At 42.1% G+C, this 21,087-nt stretch overlaps 3 protein-coding genes across 9 annotated transcripts in view; 2 read left to right on the top strand and 1 right to left on the bottom strand.

Annotated features, from left to right (window-relative positions):
• Positions 1–1,602, bottom strand: part of ccser2a (coiled-coil serine-rich protein 2a) — a 50,593-nt gene extending 48,991 nt beyond the window's left edge. For 4 of the 6 annotated variants that reach the window (XM_023840099.2, XM_072709585.1, XM_023840116.2 and 1 more), the window contains exon 1: positions 649–1,602. The gene's annotated coding sequence lies outside the window, so the exon portion shown is untranslated. The remainder of the gene's footprint in view (positions 1–648) is intronic. The other 2 variants (XM_023840069.2, XM_023840079.2) reach the window with 2 other exon arrangements.
• A 2,723-nt stretch (positions 1,603–4,325) lies between these two features.
• Positions 4,326–10,206, top strand: sparcl2 (SPARC-like 2). Its single transcript, XM_023839580.2, has 9 exons — positions 4,326–4,372; positions 5,119–5,217; positions 6,109–6,181; positions 6,298–6,409; positions 7,297–7,415; positions 7,546–7,700; positions 8,490–8,602; positions 9,414–9,508; positions 9,970–10,206. The coding sequence occupies exons 2-9, from the start codon at positions 5,155–5,157 to the stop codon at positions 10,020–10,022; spliced, it is 783 nt and encodes a 260-aa protein (XP_023695348.2). The 5' UTR covers positions 4,326–4,372; positions 5,119–5,154; the 3' UTR covers positions 10,023–10,206.
• A 2,854-nt stretch (positions 10,207–13,060) lies between these two features.
• On the top strand, positions 13,061–19,483 carry ndnfl (neuron-derived neurotrophic factor, like). Of its 2 annotated transcripts, XM_072709586.1 has the most exons (5): positions 13,061–13,422; positions 13,874–13,996; positions 15,121–15,313; positions 16,352–16,476; positions 17,549–19,483. In XM_072709586.1, the coding sequence occupies exons 1-5, from the start codon at positions 13,416–13,418 to the stop codon at positions 18,928–18,930; spliced, it is 1,830 nt and encodes a 609-aa protein (XP_072565687.1). In that variant the 5' UTR covers positions 13,061–13,415; the 3' UTR covers positions 18,931–19,483. The 2 variants fall into 2 exon arrangements, with proteins under 2 accessions (XP_072565687.1, XP_023697643.2); XM_023841875.2 differs by lacking the exon at positions 13,874–13,996.
• The last annotated feature ends 1,604 nt before the right edge of the window (positions 19,484–21,087 follow it).

Here is a 21,087-nt window from a genome sequence, read left to right on the forward strand (position 1 = left end):
GAAACACTGCGAATCACGGGAAACGATCCGTAGGTTTTTAAAGTGGCTTAAAACACAAAGATTAAAAGCCAACCACTGACCAAGAACCTGAACGACGATACTGCAGGAAATGTGTGATGCGTCAAAGCTGATCATCACATCTGCAGAAAAAATGCAGGAGAAGCATCGCATGATCACGCGTGGCACAGACACCGATGTATTCCGGAGATGGTCAACCAAAGAACTTCTGATTATTGTTTTGGACAGCACTTTATGGGATTGAAAAGCTGCCCCAACATCTGCCTACTGATATATAACAATTCTAGATTAAAAAAAGAAAAAACACACTAAGACAACATGTAAGACAACTGCGCTTACGACCTACTTGTGTTATAAAATGAACAAAATACATTTGTCGTTTAAGTCATTATGTAGATCTATAAGAAACTATCAGCGCTTATGAATTATGACTTGCATACCTGCATATTTATTATGTCTATGCTTCTACTGGGTTCTGTTAAAATGTGTGTAATCAAAGGACAACGTTTCCATTATTATTAACTTGGTCCTAATCGTCTACCAGGTTAATAACTCGAAGGCCCGATCTCTGTGCACACGACCTATCTGAACACTTATTAAAGTCTTGCACATCGGAGAAATACATCTTACCTGGTGTGAATGGATGAGCTAGCAGATCATGATCGGGATCATTTAAGTCCAGAATGCAAATACTGCAAAGGTGCCCAACTTCTAACAGTCACTGCATTTACAGCTGGGTCGTATTGTACATGTACCGAAGACCATCTGTCGCAATGGTGGACAAAATGACAGCCAAATTGAAATTAAACTAATTATATATTTTTTAACTGGATCCTGTAGGTAAATCTGGCTCAGTCGTACAGCTCATGACCTAAGTGATGAACTGCTCATTAGCTTAGGTAGCTAAGCGAAGTATGGGAGTATATCAAGGGATTTAATGGAAATCAGTGTCCCGTTAGGAGAGGTATAGCTACTAGCTTCCGTCTCAGCGACACTAAGGGTATATAAAGTCCAATATATCGAAATACCTACCAACCAAAATACACAGAGATGCTTAGCTGCACACAAACGACTGACTGTTGCGCCGTGTTATTACTGCACGTTTCTCAGACGGGAATCTGCCTATATTACTGACAGATACTTGCTAACTATAAACACTGATGAGATTTCATCTGCCATGTCTTCGTTATGCACGATCTGTTACTGTAAGACTAATAAGCCTTCTGCCTAAGATATACAGGTATACAGTCAGTTCTCTGTAAAAATCCCACGACCAAAGCAAATGATGCTGCTGTGGTCGGAGAGGAGCTGCGATGCTTTTCATTTCCACATCATTTCATTTTCTCCTTCTCCGAGGTGGAGCCTCGCAAGAATCACCTGGACTCCACTGATTGCTCTTCTCTCATATTAAGCACAATTTGATCATCTTGTTCACTGAGACGATCGCATCCGAAACGCGACAGGCATCTTCATTTTTACTGAATGCATTCTGTTTTTTATTCCATCAGACTCCTTAATTTCCCTCTTCTCCCTTGTTAACCAGCCCAGCGTCCCTCCATCATTCATTCTCCGCCACCCTTGACACTGACGTCAGGCACTGAAACACACTTCCGGGCCGCTGTTTACGCGCAAACGGGACAATCAGTTCCGTATAGCATCATTTCTCATTTTTCTTTTCATTTTGTATTTTTTAAATTTATTTCTCTCTCATATGTTATAATTTAATAATTAAATTAGATCTTCAGTATGTGTATGCATTCCAGTATTTAATATAGCTTAGATGTTCTGTATATATATAACGATTCACGATGTCAATGGGGAACCAGCAATCAGATGCGGCCCGTTTATCATAGCCTACTTAATACACGATAAATATGTTGTACTTTTAAAAACAAAAAGTGAGATTGATTGACAAAAGGGATGGCTTGAGTTTAGATGGAAATTTAGATAAAGTACAATGCGGAGAATGTCCTAAAATTATTTTAATAAAAAATGTAATTGTACTTGTGTGTTTTTATAAATCGTGAGACATAGCCTTCTAACTATACATGTCTACGCTTGCCCTGTACCCTCTCTGACACATATATAACCATTTTTATGGTTTGTTTGGTTTTTTTTTTAAGATTCAGGTGTATTCCTGTGGTCTGAGGAATGTTTTAAGAGTAGGCTATAAAAATTTAATTCGTTTAGGAACTCGAGGTATTCTTGTTTCCATGTTGAAATAGGGTCTGGCTAAGTGGACATGGACATCAAGGAAGCAGGAAATTCAGTTGTTAGTTTGTATCAACATGGTCAAATTTGAAGTATGTTAGTGAATAATGTGTAGGAAGTTTGCAACTTGGAAAAAAAATATGTATGTATATATATATATATATATATATATATATATATATATATATATTTGATATATATATATATATATATGTGTGTGTGTATGTATATTATGCACATTATTGAATCTTTACACAATAATGTCATTAAAATGTTGGGCACTGTGGAGTATTTCTGAAATCGACTATCTCCAAAACCTGTTTTATTTCTTATGAATTGCATTCCTCACTTACATTTCAGGTAGGGCACCTTGCATTTTATGCAATACATTAAATACTTTCAAATAGGCCTATTGATCATAAACATCACAATTCAGAAAGCATGTAAGATTTTATATGACCACAAGATGGCAATAGACGATAGTTTTGGTGGTTTTCAGTGGCCTTTAAGCAATACACTTAATGCTGTAGGACCGTAGAATTGAGCGACAGTTAATAACTTCAAGCACCGTAAATCGAGCTTATCACTAATTGGTGGATTAAAACTGAGACTCTAAACACAAGTAATCTTAGTAATCCATGAATGGAGCCTGAATCATTTGTGTGTGTGTGTGTGTGTGTGTGTGGATTATGTTCATATTACACTGTGGGGACCAAATGTTCCCCACAATGTAATAAAAACCTGTTATTTCGATGTTGTACGGACCATTTTGAGGTTCCCACAAAGATCTGAGAATGCAGTCAAAAAACTAAAAATGCCAAAAGTCTCGTATTTTCTTTGGTTATTTATGGTTAAGGTCAGGGCTGGGTACTGGGTAGGGGTTAAGGTCGTCATGTTGGGATTAGAGTTTTCCCCATATAAATGAATGGGGAGTCCCCACAAAGATATACTCAAAGACATACATAAACTCTGTGTGTGTGCTTTCTGTTATCTCCTCTTGTTTTCACAGAACTGATTCAGTAGACATTCTCTTTTTTTTAAACAGGCATTAAACGTTCTATGCAAAGTACCCAGTGTTATGAATTACAAATCAAGTGAACATGAAAAAGGCTTAATTAATGAGATTTAGGAAAGCCATCTGCAAATTCAGTGTCCGACTTTCATATTTTTGGCCCTAGAGTGTAGGGATATGCATAATGGAGTTACAGAGACTGTCTGAACTGTAGTTTCAAAATTAACCCTTAACTCCTGTAAACAGAGATAACATACTGTAGATGAAGTCATAAATTCATTTAAAATGTAATGACTGTGTTGAAAAGGTTGTTGCTGAAAAGATTTGTTTAAATTCATTTAGTTTTGCATATGGAAAAAAAAAAGATTTTTATTGCCATTAAATCAAAGATGAGTTTATGTCATACTGTATTATTATTACAAAACAATTACAAAACCTGTAGAGATAGATCTACTTGCAATTTCTCTAAATTTTAGAAAAATGTGATCTGCTTTTTTATTGGATAAAAAGAACAAACAAAAGCTTTCCATCAGGGGGATAAATGAAAAAGCCACAATGATATTAATAGGGACGGCACAGTGAGGAGCCCTGTGCCTCGTACCTTCAGCACTGGGAGTTTGAATCCGGCATCTGCCCGGTATGTGTGAAGTTTGCATGTTCTCCCAAGGTCTCCTGAGGGTTCCATGTGGTATTTCAGTTTCTGCCTGCAGTCCAAAGACATGCAGTTGTGGTAATTCTCATCTCTGAAGTGCCTTCAGCGTGTGCATATATGTGTTCTGCCATGAGTTGGCATCCCACGCAGGGTGTACCTCTGCCTTGCATCTTTCACTGCCTGGCCTCCCTGTGACCCAGACTAGGATAAGCTGCTGAAAGAAGGAGGAATTTTTTTCTTTGTTTCAACATCTAATCCATCGAATCATCCATGACAATGGTGACTTTCCGAAATATGGCTGTGCAGATCAGGTGTACCGTATCTGCCAGGTTCACACTGAGTGCTGCTTCTTGTTGAAGCTGGCATGATTTCATAGGGATGTAGATTTACAAGCTAGAGAGAACACATGGTCTACAGTAGCACAGATAGATCCCTCTCTGCCTGAGAGAGCGCAGAGAAAGAAGAGAAAAAACAAGGAGGTATGTAGGGGTCTTTCACATATTCTTTCTTGTGTTTGTTCATGTTTATTTTATGTGTCTTGTTCTCATTAAATATGGAAAATGGAGAGAGATCAGGAGTAGCTGCTCAGGCGAAAAAAACAACAAAAAAAATAAGAAAGAACATGTAGAACGTTTGGGAAAGTTAATTTAAAAAGCCAGAGGTGAAGAAGAAAGCACATTTTTAAAAATTCAGTGTGTGTAACATCTGCATCAAAGACGGAATCGCTAAACAGTAGAATACTTTGGGAAGATTTTAAACCAAGAAATGTAATAATGTGATTTGTTTTTTGTTGTTGTTTCTGCAATCGTCTTTCTAGTAAGGTTATCCATCTCCTTCTACCTTTAATCTGAGTAAATCACTGTATTAAAACTGTATAAGTCAAATTGATTATCACTGGTCATATAAAAATAAATTAAAATAAAGCTATAAGGTTTTTTTTACTAATGTCGATTTCATATCATTTTGAAATTATTAATTATTTATTATAAGGCTTAAATGAAAGGCATTTAGAGAGAAAGAAAAAATGCACTCATATTTCTATTTTTAACAATGTGCTCTATCTACGCTCCTACCAAATAGTATGTCCTTACATTTCAGAAGTTATTTAAAGAAAATAGTTTGTTCAATACTTTGCTTAAGGCGAATATTTATGTGTTCAGAAGCAGTTTCTCTGAAGAATCTCTGGCCTATAGCCCAGTTGATTAACCTGTATTCCTGTCTGCAGTGAGTCCCACCTCATGGTCCAGGCCAAGACCCTACCATGCATTTGGCCGTGCACCTGATCTTACTCACAATACTGGTGCTGCACCCTGTAATGAGTGAGGTGAGCACCATTACAATTATAGCTTACTGGTTATACGCAGGTCTGCTTGCTTTGGCCATGACTGTAAACTGAACCAGCAGTTCAATGTATTGTGGATTAAGAAGGGTCTGTTTTTCATCAAGAGGGTCCACAGCAGATGTGAAACTGGCAAAGAGTACAAAGTTGACCGGCAGTTCCCAATTTATGGCTCTCCAGACTGAATTTTTTGTTTATGAGGACTACAATAAGACACTTTATAGCATGAAGAAACAAAAGTACAGTGTACAGTAAAGTGAAGTATTTACCTGCAATTGGATTTTCCTCATTTTTGCAAATTTAGCAATTAGCTCTGGATCATACAGTGCTCTAGAGGAATTCTATCCTACTCTTCCACACAACACTGCTGTAGCTCAGCAACATTTGCAGGTCCTGCCCCAATATTTGAATGAGGTTCCAGTCATTTAGATGCACCTCACAGATCAATAGCCTGACGATGTCCTTTAGAATTTTTCTAATCAGATTAGAATTCTTGGTTCATTCTATGATGGAAAGGCATCCAGATCCTTCAGCAGAAAAACATCCCCATACCACTATAATACCACCACCGGTTTTGATCATTTGCACCCGGGAAATTGTTTTAGCCTAAATGATAGATTTATGTTTTCCATGTGGGGAGTTTTTGTAGGGATAAACAATCCCAAGTTCAAATGTTCTTCATTTGAAGAGTAACCATGGTTCATCTGAAGTTCAGGGCCTTTTGAGTACTGTATGACTGGTGTAGTCTCCATAGGCATCTTCTCAGGTAATATTGGAGGATCAGTACTGAAAAGTGCATGAAAGGGGAGATCTCGGTGTACGGTGCGTGTCATGTGTGCATATGTGAGGCTGCATCTGTGTTTTGCTGCATCCCAGGGCAGCAGAGCCCAAAGGAAACAGAGACAAGCTGAGGAGAAACTGCAGCCGTATTGGGGTCGAACCAGCCCAGGTGCAAAGCAGTAACGCATAAATAACATCCCACAAACACATATAAAGTCCGGACTTGACCGTCTTGGGTCTTTGTAATGTACTAATGTAAGTAAGTATTTCTCTGGCTTTCTCCAGAGAAGCTGTGCAAGCTGTTGAAGTGCTACAGTCCGGTTGGCTCCTCATGCCAAGCGGTGGAGCAAGGTGGTATCTTAATCCCAAAATGCATATGTCCCCAGAAATGTTCGAGGTAAGACCACTTTACCATATGCTCTCTCGACATACGGTTGTCTCTTTCTGAAATTCACAGCTGAATGTTCACGATGGAGGGTAAGCACAACATTGCCCTCCTGCCCACCTTATGTTGGTTTCCTCTGGCTACTCAGGTTTCCCTCCAGATCGAACTGGGGTCTCAAAATTACTCCCGTTGTACATGTGTTGCCTGAAATGGATTAGAGTCATTTCAGGAATGTCCTCTGCTACCTAGGGCAGGTTGGAGGCTTACCGCATTGACATGAGGATCGTGTACATCTTCCTGAAAGGAAACATCGGTTGAATGAAATATTAATCAGTGCTTGTCACTTTAGGCGCTTTTCCACCGCACAAAGCACAGTACTTTCGGTATGGTACTTTCGGTACTTTCGCTTTTCCATTGACTTCCGGTCGAGTACCAGTACCAAAAGTTCCCGTACCGAAAGTGCCAAACCAGCTGGGGTACTTCTTTGGTACTTTGGAGTGGGACTTGCAAACATATTTGCTGTTGATTGGTTATGCAAATAGCGTGCCGCTGAAACACAAAATACAACCGCCATCTTTTGAAACACACAGCAAAATACCGAATAATCGCAAAAAGCTGGTTGACCGAGCTTCTAATTATGAATCAACAACACCAGTCTCAGGACGTATTCTATGTTTGAATCAGCGAAATAACAGCCGTTAATACTGCGCCGCGCTCTATGATGATGTCAGTCAGGGCTGGTTACTGATGATGTCATTTGGCACGGTACCAGTTTTTACGCAGTGGAAAACCAACACAAAGGAAGTGCCATACTTTCGGTACTTTATGGAAGTACCGAAAGTACGGTACCTGGTGCGGTGGAAAAGCGGCCTTTGTGTCTTTTTTTGTATTTTTTTAAGGCAGGGAGTGGCAGTGTGCAGCGTGGTGGGGAAGACCTATGCCAGTGAGTGTCTGTTGCATAAAGAGTCCTGCCGAAAGAGGCGACGCACTGGCTTGGCTCACCTTGGTCCTTGCTTGGGTACGGTTACTGTTGTCCTCCAACCCCTGGCCTCCCCGTTGCCTAGTGACGCATGCTCACTGCTTCTGCACATTCCTGTGCTCAGATAATAAGCAGGGTGTTTACTGGGACAGTATCCTGCTCTGAACAGTGTCCAAAGCGGTGTGCGCCGAGATGGAATATGGACAGTTCCCTTACCGGCTGATTGACTGGTTTCTGATGCTGAGTCGCATGGGCCAATCCTTCAGCTCCCCTCCCCCTCCCCAGGGCTGCCTGAGCCATGAAGAGCGCAAGATGCTAGTAGAGGTAACCGTGAGTGCGGCGCTCATGGGAATTTTACTTACGCAAAAATGTTCTGTGGGCAGAATGAAATTCGTTCAGAGAGATGACCAATCAGATTGCAGAGGAGGTGGGTCCAAGTAACTACAGGAGCCAGGACTAACCAATCAGATGTATTGGACCCACCTCCTCTACAATCTTATTGGTCATCTCTCTGAACCAATCTTTTTTTTTCTACCCTGAGAGTCTGTTTCCTTACATTACATGCATGCACGTAAATGACCTCAATGGGCATGCAGGTATTATACCATTCATTTTAGTGTGAACCTTCAGTGGTATAAGTCATAATTGAAACCAGTATAGTTTATTACTTGGGCCAAAACATTTTGTATCACTTATCAGTATGTGGCCAAAACATGTATGGTTATAATTACCCTTAAAAACCACTGGAAACAAATTAATTGTACTGTAACATTCTGTTGGACTACATCACAAGATCTGGTTTGCAGATGAAAAAAGAGCACAATACAGCTGTATTGCTAAATGATGTATTTTAAAGTTTTCAAACAGATTTAAGGCCTAAGCGCTGTGCGATCCTCACCAGGCCGATATGGAGATGTGAGAGCAGCTGCATAAATAGACATCATCAATAATTGCTAAATTATTCACGGAGAAAGTTAACGAGCTGGAAATATTATCCTCCATTTGAAACACCCCATCATTCTTTCCCCGACCCCCATCTCCCTCGCACATGTCTTACTCGGTCACTCCAATAAACGCACCCCCGTGCCCACCACATCTCCTCCACATCACCAGCGGCGATTCATCCTGCTGGATCGGAACAAGGACGGGAAGCTTAGCCGTCGGGATCTGAAGAAGCTGCGTTACAAACAGATGCCCCTGGAACATTGTGCCCATCGATTCTTCCAGTGAGATCCTCCAGCCACTAACACTGACACACACACACACACACACCCACACACACACACACACCCACACGCACATATTTTACCCTCAGGGGTCATTAACTATGCAAAAATAAAGTCAAATTGGGCTGAAATACCGAAAATTCACCAGTTATCCTGTATTTTCATAACCCTAATCCCACCCCCCTCTGGCAAATTTGGGTCCCAGGGCCATGACACCCACTATTTTTCAGATTGAAAATGGGGTGGAGGTGCACAACATACTCACACACACCCACCAGGATGAGAAAATTCACACAGTAACAAAAAATAGGTGCAAACTCAGATGACTTGCATTCTTTCTATTACATTGATGTAGGCTTTGTGCCAAGACATTTGCTTTATACCCATGGTGGATCTATAATGTAATCAAAGGGTTGCAAACTGTCTGAGTTCAGACCCCATTTTCATTATTTTCATTAGGTTGTATAGTCCATGAACAAATGGGATTAATCATTTGAAAAAGTAGGGTATGGTGTTTCAAGTTTATTTTTTCCAGAAAGTTACACTCTGACAGCAACCTCACACAGTCCCTTATCACAGTTCAATCAAAGTAAGTTAACTAAAGACACAAGAGATATGTGTTTCTGAAAAAGAAGTGTTAAAACATTTGATTTTTTTTTTTACATTTTCATTTTGGCCTTCATTTTTTGGTTGATTTGGATTATGAGTAAAAACTAACTCATAGGAAATTCTCATAAATATGCTTTATATAAACTTACGCGTGTGTGTGTGTGTGTGTGTGTGTTTATATGTGCGTATACATATTTTCCAGATCATGTGACAGTAACAGGGACAGGAAGGTGACCCTGAAGGAATGGATTGCTTGCCTGGTTGATCAGTCTGAGGGCTGGTTCCAAGACTTCACATGTTAGTGTAAATTGTTGACACTCTCCAACAGCAAAGACCAAAAATCTACACAGAACTCATTTGGACTTCTCAGTTTGTGCAGAAAAAGACATAATGAGCGTGCAGATGGTATACAAAACTGAAATTATATTTGACCCTTTCTAAATTCCCATCTACCATACCCAAATGGTGTACAGCTGGATGGGTTAGAGATATGTTGCCCATCTCCAGAAGGTCATGGGTTCAAATCCTGTGGGCAGCAGAGTAATTATATTACTTTAGAGCCTTTGAGCAAGGTCCTTAACCCAAATGACCCCAGGGACAATGGCTGTCCCTGCTTTATGATCCTGACTTGAACAGAGGCATCTGCTTAACAAATAAATGTTATTAGGCTTTCTAGTATATTCTTATATCTGTGTAATTTTAATACTTTTCTTAATATAATCAATTAACTAATAGGTCTCTGCTTCTTTCTGTCACAGCTATGAAGATGGGTTCCCGGAAATTATGTGCTGCGGAACACAATAACCTTTGAAGTGCAGTATCAAGCATGCACTGTTTTTCGACAGTATCGTCGCTAAATGTTCTTAGCTTGATCTGCAGCATACTCGTCTGTCATGATTGCCTGAAACGTTATATCGCGTACTGTCGCCTAGTGGTTATAATTAGTACTGCATAAATATTGCATTTTGACCACATTTGTTTTTAAAAGCCTACATTCATCAACATAGCATGTCGGTCCCTAATAAATGTCCATATGACTTTATGCTGTAATTAACTGTCAATGTGTATAAGTCCTGCATAAAAAATGTTCTTTAGATGAATGAATAATTTGTTATGGTCAAATTCTCAGTAGGCCTAATAAGAAATTGAGAAACTTCAAAGGAGTTTTGAAGCAGAACGAATACTGGCAATGTCATTGGATTCAAACTGATTTTTGACTAGCAAAATTGCTCTATTGTTTCAGTCATTGAAACAAACACAGACAAAAAAATCAGCTAAGTATTCAAATCAAATCCAATCCATTATGCCTAATAATTTATATTTACGGGAGCAGCTCCTTTTATAATAGTTTCAACTTCTGTTGTAATTCCAACTAAAATCTACCAGAAAGAAAAGAAATTGGATGAGAGTAAAGGAATGTAGTAACGCACTTTTAACACGAAAAAAAGAACGGTAGAGGACACAGTAATGCACTCTAACTGGGAGTTAGCAGAAGTGTGGGAACACACAAACTACACATTAAATATTTAGGAGAAAGGCTGCCGAAGAGAAGTGGAGCGTTAGAGTAACCGGAAAAAGGTGGAAATGTCCGATTCAGAGCACAGGACCGAGACGGACAGATTTATTAAACGGATGCGCTTGTGGAAGCTAAAAGAATCAGCCTTTCATTCCAACCACAGCTGACGGCGGTTTTGCCCAAGGGTGACAGCTTCCTGCCTCCATCGTGTCTCATAAGTCATCACGTTTGTTTGGCCAGGATGCAAAGTTCAAGACGTCTCAGGTGAATCTGAGAAAATTTCCACAAATGCACAGTAAAAGAGAGATTTACGTGCCACTGCTGAAGTTCTCACTGTTTCTTCCTGAGTCCCCTTCTAAGGAAAACTTGGAAAGTAGCTCGATGTGTTATGGAGGGAGGTGGGGATTATTTTGGCTGTGGAAGAAGAGAAGTGAACCCATGCATTTAGTATCTACTGGGAACACGCCGCGTTTCCTTTAGGGAGAGCTGTTAACACAGTCGGTAAAGGCAAGACGTCTGTGAAAGGGGCTGTGAATATAAAGTTTCCCATGGGGCGGGCTTTTTATGTGATAGCGAGTACTCCTGGGGTCGTCTGCCCCATTCACCATTACAAAACAAGCTCCCGCTAAAAAAAAAAAAATTCACATTAATTTCCCCAGTATGCCCTACAACACCATCCACCCCCACCGGATAATCCTGTTAGCCTCACCGCCAGAACCTAACCCCGCCCCTCGACTCTCATGCTCTAAGATGTTGAGATATTGTGTTGTCCCGGGAGAAGCTTTGCAAACTCAGCAGCAGATGGGTTGCCGTTGATGATGTGTAGTTAAAAATAAAGATTCCTTTTTAACCCGTGGTCTGCAGACGTGCATTTTCCAAAAGAGCAGCTCCGCGGTCTAACCTTGCAAATATCGCGGTACGCCTGAGACTGCTGCTGGAAAACATGATATTTAATAAATGATCATAATAAAGACGGCCATGCATTATGCATGCGACGTAACGATCCATAAATTATAAATAAACGGGTACTTTTGGCATTTCTTTCATGCAATTATTTAAATTAAATTTGCTCTTTCTCTCCAAGGACGAAGGCGTCCAGTAACTGCTTGCCCATTAATTATTAACAGGAACACAAGAGAGGAAATGTAGTATGATCAAAGAAAATATTGAGGCCAGGGATGATGGCATGAGAAGAGCTGTTGAAGCCCCAGACACCAGAGAAGGAGGCAGTGGAGCAGGAATGTGCAGGACAAGCATCGTGCCCCATGTGCTTGAGCACCTGTTCACTGGAGATAAGCTGGGAAAACCCAAGAAGACGCAAAGACTAAAAAATAAAAATTCATTAAAATTTCTTTCAGGCTCATAATCATCATCCTCTGCGAGGCGATCAAACTTTCCAAGACACTTTTATGAAAGTGGGACAAGGCTCAAGCTTTGAATAAAAAATGGGGCAAATCCTGGGGTTTGGGGTCTTGCTGGGAGACTGAGCACATTTTGCACTATGCTGTTTCTCCGGGGCTGTTAAAGTTGTATGCGATGGGATGATCTACTCCACTGTAAACAATGTGAAGCCAGCGGTCCATGAAAGAGCTGCGGCACATCACTGAAGGGAAAAAGTGTTGGTATGCGGTCCGGGTTTAAATTTTCTGTTGGAATTTCAGATTAGTGGGGGCACGTCTGGAAAAAAAAAACAATGCATGTACTTGCTATTGTGATTGCTTTGTATTGTGACTAGAAGGATGTGGGTGAGAGACAGTGATGAGAAAGTACTCTGTTCCTCTCGAGGGTGGTACTTGACCCACAGGGCAACCAACCATTGATTGCCTCGGGGCCCTTGGCACCGCCCACAATTCATTCGCTACCATCACACTTTGGGCTTTTTGGGCTCCACCCTGCTCTCCTTTCAGTCACAGTCTCTCCTTTCAGTCTGGAAACATTGCTGCAGTTTCATGGCTTATTCAGTCTTATAACCACAAGCTTTAAACCCAACTCTCAAACAGAAGTCACCATGATTTACCTATATGCCCTCCCTATAATTTATCGATAAAACATAAGTATTCCTAAGAGAAGTAACGCCTGTAAAAGTTTACCTGAGCACCAGCAGGATTTAACAAAGCATTGGTTGTAAAGTGCAAGTAAACTTGAAGAAACCCTGATTGAGAACGGAGGCCTTAAGTGTTTTAGTTGCCATTCAGTGCGGGCCCTCAATGCTTGGCTAACAAACAGTTAATGCGAGCAAGTTGTGCAACAACACCCCCTCCCCATCCTCTGTCACCATCTCTGACACCCCCACCACTCCAATCTTCCAATCACCCTCCTCACTCACACTGCTCACACACACTGCTCACACACACACACACACATGTGCGTGCCTGTTTGATTTGTGCAGCTTACTTACCAGACCGCTCTGATCTGGGCTTGGGGGTGGGGGGTGGGGGGGGTGGAGAGCGCAGACTGGCAGTGGAGCATTCAGGCTGACAGTCGACGATCAAAGCTCTGGGGCTTCACGTGCAACCTTCTCGCTTCATCTGCTAGGATCTCCGGCACACCTGAAGTCAGAAGGTGGAGAGGGCATACGGGGTGGGGCTCTGCTCTACCTACATCATCCCAGCCTGGGGATTGACGAGAGGTTCTCTTCGCCGGTCTTCAGCGTCTAATGCTTCTTCCTTTCTGTGGACCGAATTCACAATGTCGGGTAAGGAGATGGTCGCCATCGTCGTCTGGTCCTGCAGTTCATTGTAAACTTTGCCTTACAGACCGTTTCTACAGGTGCGTTGAGGAGATTTTTAAACAACTGCTGTACATTTATTACCATACTGTTGTATTGAGTAAGTGATGCTGAGAGTCTCTGCCCCCCCAACCCCCCCCCCCCCCCACGTTGTCTGAGTTTCCACTTCAAATCTGGTCCTCCGCTTCTCCCTTCTTTATTATCCACTTTCCCCCCCCCCCCCGGTCGGTCTCTGTGACTCTTCGGGATGAGATGCAGCATGATGCTTGGAGTGAGTTCGCGGATCGGGGTCGACGGAGGGAGGGGGGGCAAATCGGAGACAGCGCAGCTGACACAGGGAAATACACACTGAGAATGGGAGGGAAGGAGCCATAGGAATTTCACAAAGGTGCAGCTGCCTGTATCCTTTTGACATCAGGACTCTTGGAACTTCTCAACAAATCAGGAGCTTTTGGAGCGGATGGAAACCCAGCGGGCACAGATTCCGTGATGTGCTGCCGTTCTATGATGTTGATCCAGATGGGAAATCGTCATGGGCCAGGTGGAACCTGATACATCACACATGCTGTCATTTGAAGAAACTATTGATTCGCCCAGTGCGCTCTGTGATAATTACTGATGCAGTGGTGTTAAGTATAGTTAACTCAGTTACGCTCATAATGTAGCTGCCGTGCTATGAATCTTTCTGGGCGAGCAGTATATTTATAGAATGATGCCGAAGTTAAAGCAAGCCTTCATCTGCGTTTTTGGCTTATGAAAATTCAATAGGCTATAATTGCTGAGAAGGGTTCATTTTTAATGCAAGGTGCATTTTGACAACTGTGCCACACTGATTCACTGCATCGGCTCTCAATCTGTTAATCACTTAGTGACAGACGTGTGCTGTTTATTGAGCCATTAACAATAGGATAGCAGTAAATACTAATCAGTGGTTTGTTTGTCTTCCTCTCTCATCTTCAGGCTTTGCAGACGCTGTTTTGTTTCCTTTATCTTGGTTCAATCCCCATCAGTAAACTGTAGGCAGCACAGAAACAATACAACTTTCTATAAGAAATTGTTATATGGAAAAATAAATGTTCACATATTATGTCTTTTTCAGTTGAGGAGTCAGTTAAGTAATAACCTTGAGGAATATTCTAACAGAAAATTTCTGATGATTGTCTTTTTATAATCTTTAAATGTTAAACCTTAAAAAAATCTGTTGTCAACATTTAAGTTAGTTGGATGGTGTTACAAGGCTCTTGATTTTTGAATGTTCAAAGGTATTCTCCATTTCAAATGAGTCATAGGTCATGAAAGTAAGGAAATATGGGGGAAAAAAACACTTCTGATAAATAACGTGTTCTGTTACCATAAATAGATATGTCCTCAAAGGATTATACTCTTCAATAATAGTTGCATCTTCTTAAGCTTTGATAGTCAACTTGTGAGTGATTTTTTTCTCCAAGTGTCAAGCTGGGCTATGCAGATCCCAGACTAATACAGCAGGGCAATTTATTCCCAACATGAATAATTCTCTCTGAGTAAGAGAAATGTTTTCTCATATCAGTGAATCATCAGCTCAGAAGAAGTTTGCACGTCCCCTGGATGGTATGTGATTGACACATCGCCTCCAGCTGTAAGGCTTGGCCCTTCTCTTCCTGTTCTCTGTCCCACTCTGCACAGGTGTAGAGCAGATGTCAGCAATGGCCCTATCCTGGTATCGCTGCCTAACAGCGACAGCGCTAGTTTGGGGGACTGTGTGGTCTCAGGGCTCCCCACCCTCGAACCCTGAGAATGAGGTGCCACTACGGCCCACCATTTGGCTTCCAGAAGGCAAAGTTACCCCCATCTCTCTGCCAAAGGATCAGACTCGGAGGTAAGAGAATAAATGAAGGGACTACAATAATTAAGTAGCTGACTCTGTCACAGATACTTACATGATCCAATCCCAGGACTGGAAATCCATACTTCTAAAAAAAATATATCTATTTCACTGAAATACTTCTCTAAATATTCTAAATCTGCATTATAGATAGCTATTTGTGTAAATTGCAAAAAATATATAAACAAGTCCAAATTAATTACATCTTATAGCCATAGGGTTGCAAAGGAATGGAAAATTTCCAGAAACTTTCATTCCTTGGGAAGTTAAGCTGGGGAATTTTGGAAATATTCCACGTGGGAAACTTTCCATGGGTATTAACAGGAATATATAGGAATGAACGGGAAACTTCCCAGAATTTTGCAACCCTAGTGCGCAGGTCACTTTCAACAAAGCTGCATGATGTAGAGTCATTATAAAAGATAGATAGCAGTGCTTATTCCAAGCTATTGCATTAAGGAATATTAAAGGTACAAGGGTTTAAAGAGTGTAATGAAAACAAAAGCATAACCATAATAATAATTGCACTGTAAAATAAATAGGTACCACATCACATCAGAAACATTTCAGACAAAATGTATTTGATAAGATTATTCCACAGGGTTATATGCACTGATTACAGAAAAGTGAAATACACAGTCAGAATGGGATGATAAACTGCAAAAAAGTCAGATCATCTTCGTCCCAGGGATGCTTGGTTACAACTGAATTATAGTGAACATTAGGACAGTCAATATTGACCATATGCATAGTATATCTGTTGACTTGGTACTCAACAGGAAGTTGATTTTAGTTCTGTTGTGTTCTGTGATAGCTGGGGGAGGGGAAAGAGACCACAAGGTATTATAAATAGTATTTCATTAATGTTCAATGTATTTAACTTTATGCTTAATATCATTGTAGTTCGGTAGAGGACATTTCTGTAGTATTGAACCAATGGTGTAATATTCCTGGGAGTAGGAGTAATGTAAAGTTTTATCATGACCATTTTGAATTAAGCATCCCGTTTAAGTTTAATACGTTTTCCTGCAGGCTGTACTTCACTCTCAAGAAAAGGGCATCTTTGATGTCCGTCACTGTCATTCCGTGTGGTGTGCCGATTGAATGGAGCTTAGCAGCCAGGACAATAAAGGACAGACCCTCTAAAAGCCTACAATGTGAGTAAAAGGGATCATTCTAATTCAGAAATCAACCAAAGTGTAAGCCAGGGGTCAGCATTTACAGTCCTCAAGAGCCTCGTGGTTACAGAATGCATTATAGTTTGGACATGATTTACACCTGATGGTAAAACGACATAATATTCAAGTAATAACATAAACTTGTCTTTCACTCCATGTTAACTCTTCAGGGACTGAATTCTATTCTGTTTTATTCAGCTTTTAATCAAGAAGTGTTTTGGAATTTTTTATAATAGTCAAAAATAATATAATTTCTGTCATTTTAAGTGGAGATTGAAGATATTGCCCGAATACCTTAAACTGAAGGCTCCTAGTTTGTGTTCTGTCAATATGAGGCTATACAACATTACCACTCAGTGACAAGGTGCACATGAGAAGCTCCTTCCAGTCTTTTCCTGTGGGGAAGCTGTAGCTTGGGCTCTTGGTGCCTGATTATATCAAGTAAGCTTAAAGTGTTAATGTTCCATATTGCCAGTGTTGGACTGAAGAAAACATGAGGTTTGTAAAGGTGTTGAGAGACGTACAAGAACAAAACACACAGAGCCACTAAGGAAGAACTGGGTGAAATGCATAAATACTTTGGTATATGGTGAGGTGGTATGGAATTCACCAAGTAGTGGTTAACACTGTTGCCTCACACCTCTGGGTTCAGGGTCCCCACCATGGCTCCAAATGTGTGAAGTTTGCATGTTCTCCACATGTTGTCATGGGGTTTTCTCTGGGTACTCCGGTTACACCCCACAGTCCAAAAACATGCTGAGGTGAACTAGAGTTATTAAATTGCCCAGAGATGTGAATGGTGTGTGAGTGCGACCTGTGATGGGTTGGTGCCCCATCCTGGGTTGGTGCCCTGCCTTGTACTCGTTGCCTCCCGGATAGGCTCCGGACCAGAAAATTGATGGATGGATATATAACAATAGATCTCTATTCTTTTTCTTTGGAATAATTATCGTAAAATGTGTTATATAGATATGGGAAAAACTTTATTGCCTCTGTCTGCATGGGACATGTAGATGTTTTATGCCAAGAATAATTACTGTCCTTCTTACAGGGACTTCCAAGAAAAGTATGCCAGAGGTGTGGTGGAGAGGCTCTGGAACAGAGCAAAAAATGTACACATTTAAAGGCAACACTGTGGACTCCTACACTGGCCACACTGCGTCTCCAGCATCCATCTACATCCTTAAGATAAAATCCAAGGTACAGGACTCTAGAGTTTCTGTATACCTTCAAGAGGGAGACGGGGTGCCGGGAATATTTCTAGAGATACCTCCCGATCCCCGTGTACATACTGTGGGAGTAGGGATGACTAGTGTCACTCTGAGCTGGAAGCCTAGTGCTTCTATACTGAAACTCCAAAAAAACAGCCATAACTACCATTACTGTGTGTTGGTTAACCAAAAGCAAAACTATAAGAGTCTGTGTACTGCCCAAGAGGACATGAAAAGTGAAAAGAAGAGAGCTAAGAAGCAAAAATTAACAGTCTGGCCAGATGTGAGTGAGTGGTGGAGGCACGAGTGGGATTCTTTCAGGAAATCAGGAGAATCGACTTTATTGGACAATTCCGATGAACTACAGTGTGCTTGCAGAGGCATGGAAAGTGTGTGTACGGTGTCAGAGCTCATTCCAGAAACGTTATACTATTTTGATGTTTTTGTGGTAGACACAGTCAATGGCACTGACTCAGCATATGCGGGGACCTTTGCGCAAACGCATGAGGAAGCCCGACAAATAGCTACCCCTCTAGGAGAGGGTGAGCTCAGGTGGGTGGCTTTTCAGGGAACTGGGCGGCAAGGTAGCCAGATTTTCAGCTTCCGTCCCCGTGGCTGGCAACAGAGTGCTCTTCTTACGCTCCAGAGCTGCACTGGCCAAAAGGTGAAGGTCACAGTCTCTAACAAGGAGCAAATTCTTGCATCAGAGGTGGTGGGGGAGGCAGTAGCACAGATATGGCTGCAAGGAAAGCCTGTATATCAGATATTTTTGGAAGACATGAGTCCTGGTCAGGCAGTTAGGGGTGTGTCAAGGCCTATGGTTAAAATGCAGGCCTCATCCGCTTACCATCGTCAGGCCGTCCCCGCACTTCCCACTACACTGCAGATAAAGTCCTTCAACAAACTCAGGACCTGCAACTCTGTTACTTTAGCCTGGTTTGGAACGGAGGAGAGAAGCTTGTACTGCATGTATCGGCGCAAGATTAAGGATGGAGAATCCACCAGTAGGCAACAGTGCCTTGGTCCAGAGTCACGCAGCGAAACGGAGAGGGTCCTCTGTAAATACTTCCAGGAGCTGAACCCACGACGGGCTGTTACTACAGCGACCATTGGAGCACTGGAACCTGGAACTGCATACTTATTTGATGTCTATTTGATGAGACGTTGGGGAATTCCAGTCAAATACCACAGCAAGACAGTGCGCACCAGGAAGGAGTGTTGACTGTTTCTATTTTCGTGTCTCCAACTTTCACTGAACTCACAGGTGAAAGCACTAAACAAGATATGCATAATGCATTCCCAAAAATAGACAATTAAGGAATACTATACATTCCAATTAATGTTATCTGAAGAATTATTCATCAGCACCAGAAGTTGAGAACAACAAGCAGTTCAGAATCGCACCTGCAAAGCCGTTGTTGTTTTGTTCTTGATGTGCCAGTTATCAAAAAATGTTCCAGTTGAAATTAAAATAAAGAGAGGAGGTGTTTACAAGGAATACATCTTTGCTACTGAGACGTTGTGTTTAAGTAGAATCTTTCTAATCCAACTGAAGCAATATAGAGTAATAAGAAACTTGCTAAAGTAATGTGTACAGTGTTCTGCTTAAGCATGCGGTTAGTGTATGATGTAGCAATCTGTTTTAGTGTCTGTTGTGTATTCTGTGCTTTGCCTTAATAAACTAACACAGATCAAGTGTCTGCATCTGGTGCCAGGTGTCACGCAAGGCACCAGCTATGGTGTACATTAAAAATGTTTCATCTCCCTCCTTTAAATACATTACAGTGTGCTTTGTCCTTAACACCACACATTCAAGTCCTGGAACTTTGACATCTCCAATGATGGAGTGGAGCCGTCAGCTCCTGAACTCATGAGCGCTAGTGAGGCAGAGGAGACTGGGAGGCAGGCTTACACTCGGCTGCTGGCTGGCTGGCCCTGGAACGGCAGCCCCCTCGGTTCCGGCCATTTGCCTTGCGCGGCTTGGTGAGGACCTGCTGCTCCCTGGATTGGGTGGACTCGCGCAGCCTTTCCCAGCAGGCCATCTCTGTCTCCAGCTTCTACAGGGTGTGCTGCCCCTTCTTCATGTCTGCCTGCAGTCGCTCTTCATCCTGCTCAATCTGCACCCACCACTTGTCCAGCTCGGTCTCTAAAATGCGACATGCCTCCTCAGGGCCGAGTAGTGCCGTCTTGCAGCCCAGTAACGCCACCTCCACTACCTTGACCTGCCATTTCTAGTCACCCTCACGCTCCCAACTGGCCAACTCCTCCCACAACCACTCGCCGTCTTGCTGGCTTTCAGGTTGCTGTTCCAGGAGTTCTCGGCACTCCTGAGCCTCCAGCATGGCACACCTGCTTATGGCTGGGGAGCTAAGACCTCCTGCTGACCGGCGAATAGCCAGAGTCCCTGGAAGCTCCAACCTCTATTATTTGCTGACGTCATCTCCGATGGGGGACTGGCAGACTGGCAGGATCAGCTTCAGGATGCACTGCACAAGACTGGAGCAGTGCCTCCTTCACTGCGCCTCTCTCAGCTCCGTCTGCTGGTGGCTCTGGTATGGGCTTTTCGACAGCAGTGTGCCTGGTCTCCCTTCTCTCGGCGGCGCGAGCAGATGAGCTTCCTGTCTCTATCCCTGCAATCCCGCGTTGGCCTTGCAGTGAAGTGATCGCTACCACTTCTCCCACTCCGCCACTCCGCAGTTGCATGCAGGTCCACCAGGCTGGAGCGGGCTGTCAGGAAAATGTCCAAGACAATCCGCACAACTCCAGTGGGGCTGCTTCTGGCATCCCACTTCTTCCAGAGGCAACACTTGTTTGAAAGAGAACATACTTTTTAATATTAGCCCTTAAAAGGACCACACAAACAATAAACACAACTCCAACAATACATAACGGGGTAGGGAGGTCGGACATCGGACAGTAAGGCACACAGACAGTGGGTAATTTATACGCATAATGGCAAAAGACAAGCAGGGATGAGGCAAGGACGGAGTACAAACACAGGTAAGGGCACAAGCGACAATCAGGTCCTCAGAATGGCAATTTACAACAAGACATACACAGGGGCTATACACAAGGCTTGTGAGCATGCTGGGAAATGCTAATTGGCTCCCGAAAGTGGGAGCCTTCTCACCGGCGCTGCAATACCAGTTTTTTTAGGTCTCATCATTTTCTTGTGACAGCACTTTATTTTCAGTTTTAAAAAGGCAAGTTTAATGACATGTAAGTGGTAACAAAGCAATTACAAGCAAGACAGTCTTTTCATAAGGTTCTGTATTCTTACCATTTAATTATTGTGTTCTGACACTTGTATCAATGGAATTATTACTTTAGAGAAATTGTACATCCGATCATTTTTTGTAAGGTTTTTCGCAATATTTTT

This window comes from Paramormyrops kingsleyae, chromosome 3, assembly GCF_048594095.1.
Source record: "Paramormyrops kingsleyae isolate MSU_618 chromosome 3, PKINGS_0.4, whole genome shotgun sequence".
Lineage (NCBI taxonomy): Eukaryota > Metazoa > Chordata > Actinopteri > Osteoglossiformes > Mormyridae > Paramormyrops > Paramormyrops kingsleyae.